The sequence below is a fragment of the Natrix helvetica genome, assembly GCF_964273705.1.
Source record: "Natrix helvetica genome assembly, chromosome: Z".
Lineage (NCBI taxonomy): Eukaryota > Metazoa > Chordata > Lepidosauria > Squamata > Natricidae > Natrix > Natrix helvetica.
Genome location: NC_138554.1, coordinates 32,746,061 through 32,748,200, shown reverse-complemented (window position 1 = coordinate 32,748,200; position 2,140 = coordinate 32,746,061). Strand labels below are relative to the sequence as shown.

At 33.5% G+C, this 2,140-nt stretch overlaps 1 protein-coding gene across 1 annotated transcript; it reads left to right on the top strand.

Moving 5' to 3' along the window:
• Positions 1 to 522: 522 nt before the first annotated feature.
• On the top strand, positions 523 to 1,467 carry LOC309401430 (olfactory receptor 14A16-like; the record flags this gene model as incomplete). Its single annotated transcript, XM_081970497.1, has 1 exon — positions 523 to 1,467. The coding sequence occupies one exon, from the start codon at positions 523 to 525 to the stop codon at positions 1,465 to 1,467; it is 945 nt and encodes a 314-aa protein (XP_081826623.1).
• Between the last annotated feature and the right edge of the window lie 673 nt (positions 1,468 to 2,140).

Sequence of the window (2,140 nt, the reverse complement as noted above, 5' to 3'; positions counted from 1 at the left end):
GAGAGAGAGAGAGAGAGAGAGAGAGAGAGAGAGAGAGTGAGTGAGTTACTTCACATTTTATACAGGCATAACAATATTTTAAAAATAGTTTAAGGTGATTTGAAAAAATGTATTCTTTTAAATCTTGTACATAGATGCTTATTTCCCTACTTACCTTCAGCCCATTTTTTTCTTTCATTAACATCCTGGCATTGTGGAGTGCATTTTATTTTCTTCAGAATTCTTAGACACAAACTGTGGGTTTTTCCAAATTTATGCACCAGTGAATCTTGCATTATAGTAAATACATACATACATACATACATACATACATACATACATACATACATACATACATGGAATGAGTATGTATGTTATTGCCCAAATGCACTAATTGTGTCCATTTAATTTTTGGGAAAAACCATTTTGACCATGAATTTTAACTATGTTCTGGCAATAAATTGATATGAATAATTATATTTGTTTTGTTTAATAGTCTCCAATCAAAATCTGGTTTTGTACAGAATGATTGAAAGAACTGGAATGGCCAACCAATCCACTGTGCTGAAATTCCTTCTGATGGGATTTTCTGATGACTGTGATGTACAACGTCTGCATTTTGTCATTTTTCTATTTATTTACTTATTAGCCTTAACTGGAAATTTACTTATAATTGTTGTTGTATTCCTGAATCACCACCTGCACACCCCTATGTATTTCTTTTTGGCTAACCTGTCCCTAACTGATATTTGTTTAATCACGACCACAGTCCCCAAATCCATGGCAGTTTCATTGACAAATGACAAAATAATTACCGTTCCTGGGTGTGTTGCTCAAGTTTTTTTAATTGTTAGCTTTACTTGTTCTGAGGTTTCCTTGCTAAGCATTATGGCTTATGACCGTTACATAGCTATTTGCCATCCTCTACAATATAGTGTCATCCTGAACTGGGGTGCATACAATCAAATGACAGTTATTTCCTGGGTCAGCTCCCTGCTATATGCATCTGTACAAACAATCATCACTTTCCAATTACGCTTCTGTGGACCAAACACAATTGGGCAATTTTTCTGTGACATTCCTCAGTTACAAAAGATTTCTTGCACAGATACAAAAGTGAATCAGATTGTGATCTGGATATTTGGATTCATTGTGTCTTCATTTTGTTCAGGATTGGTTTTTGCTTCTTATGTCTATATTATTTCTGCTGTACTGAAAATTCAATCAGTTGAAGGAAGATGCAAAGCATTCTCAACTTGTATTCCACACTTGACAGTTTTTTCTTTATTCATGTCTACATGTTTGTTTTCATACATGAGGCCAAAATCTCTTTCGTTTCCCATTATAGACTTGCTTTCTGCTGTTTCATATACAATTGTGCCTCCTGTTGTGAATCCCATCATTTATAGCCTCCGGAACAAGAACATTCAAGTAGCTGTATGGAAATTAACATCAAAAACAAACAAACTAACTAATAATAAATTCTAAATTAACTTGATTGTCTTCAGTCTGAAAAATATAACATGTCCTTGTGAAAGGATGAGAGATCCTCCTTGGATGTCTCTTCCTCTGTTTTACTCTAACATGCTGTATAAGTCATGTAATGGAGAGAAGATTAAAATTGTGTAGGACATAACTCTGCACAATTAACTGGCAACAGAAACACTAGACTGAGTCTTTTGCTCCTAATTAATACCAATATATTATTTATTATTTGCATAATTTCCTCAGTACATAAATGAACAAGGAAGACATTTTTGAATAATTCATTTACTTGGTTTTCTCTTTGTCTACTTTTACTACTTGTATAGAGGATGAATCATGTTTTAGTAGTTCCTATTTATAAGTATTTACAATTCAGAAAGGTACACAAATCTTAAATACACTATTGTATTTACTTTCAAGTTATATGATAGGTAATGTGGTTCCTTGCTTCATATAGAGACAAAACAAGGTAATTGATCAACTTGACTAGACCGCACTACTTTTAATTATGAAATAATATAGTTATAGTAAAAAAGAGAGCCCATCATTTGTATGGCTAATGGATCATGTTTTAGTTCCTATCTATTTCTATCTATTTTCACTCTTGACCAGTGACGTGCAGTCAGGTGAGGCAAGTGAGGCACAGCCTCACCACTCTCATCATGAAAAAAAAAAG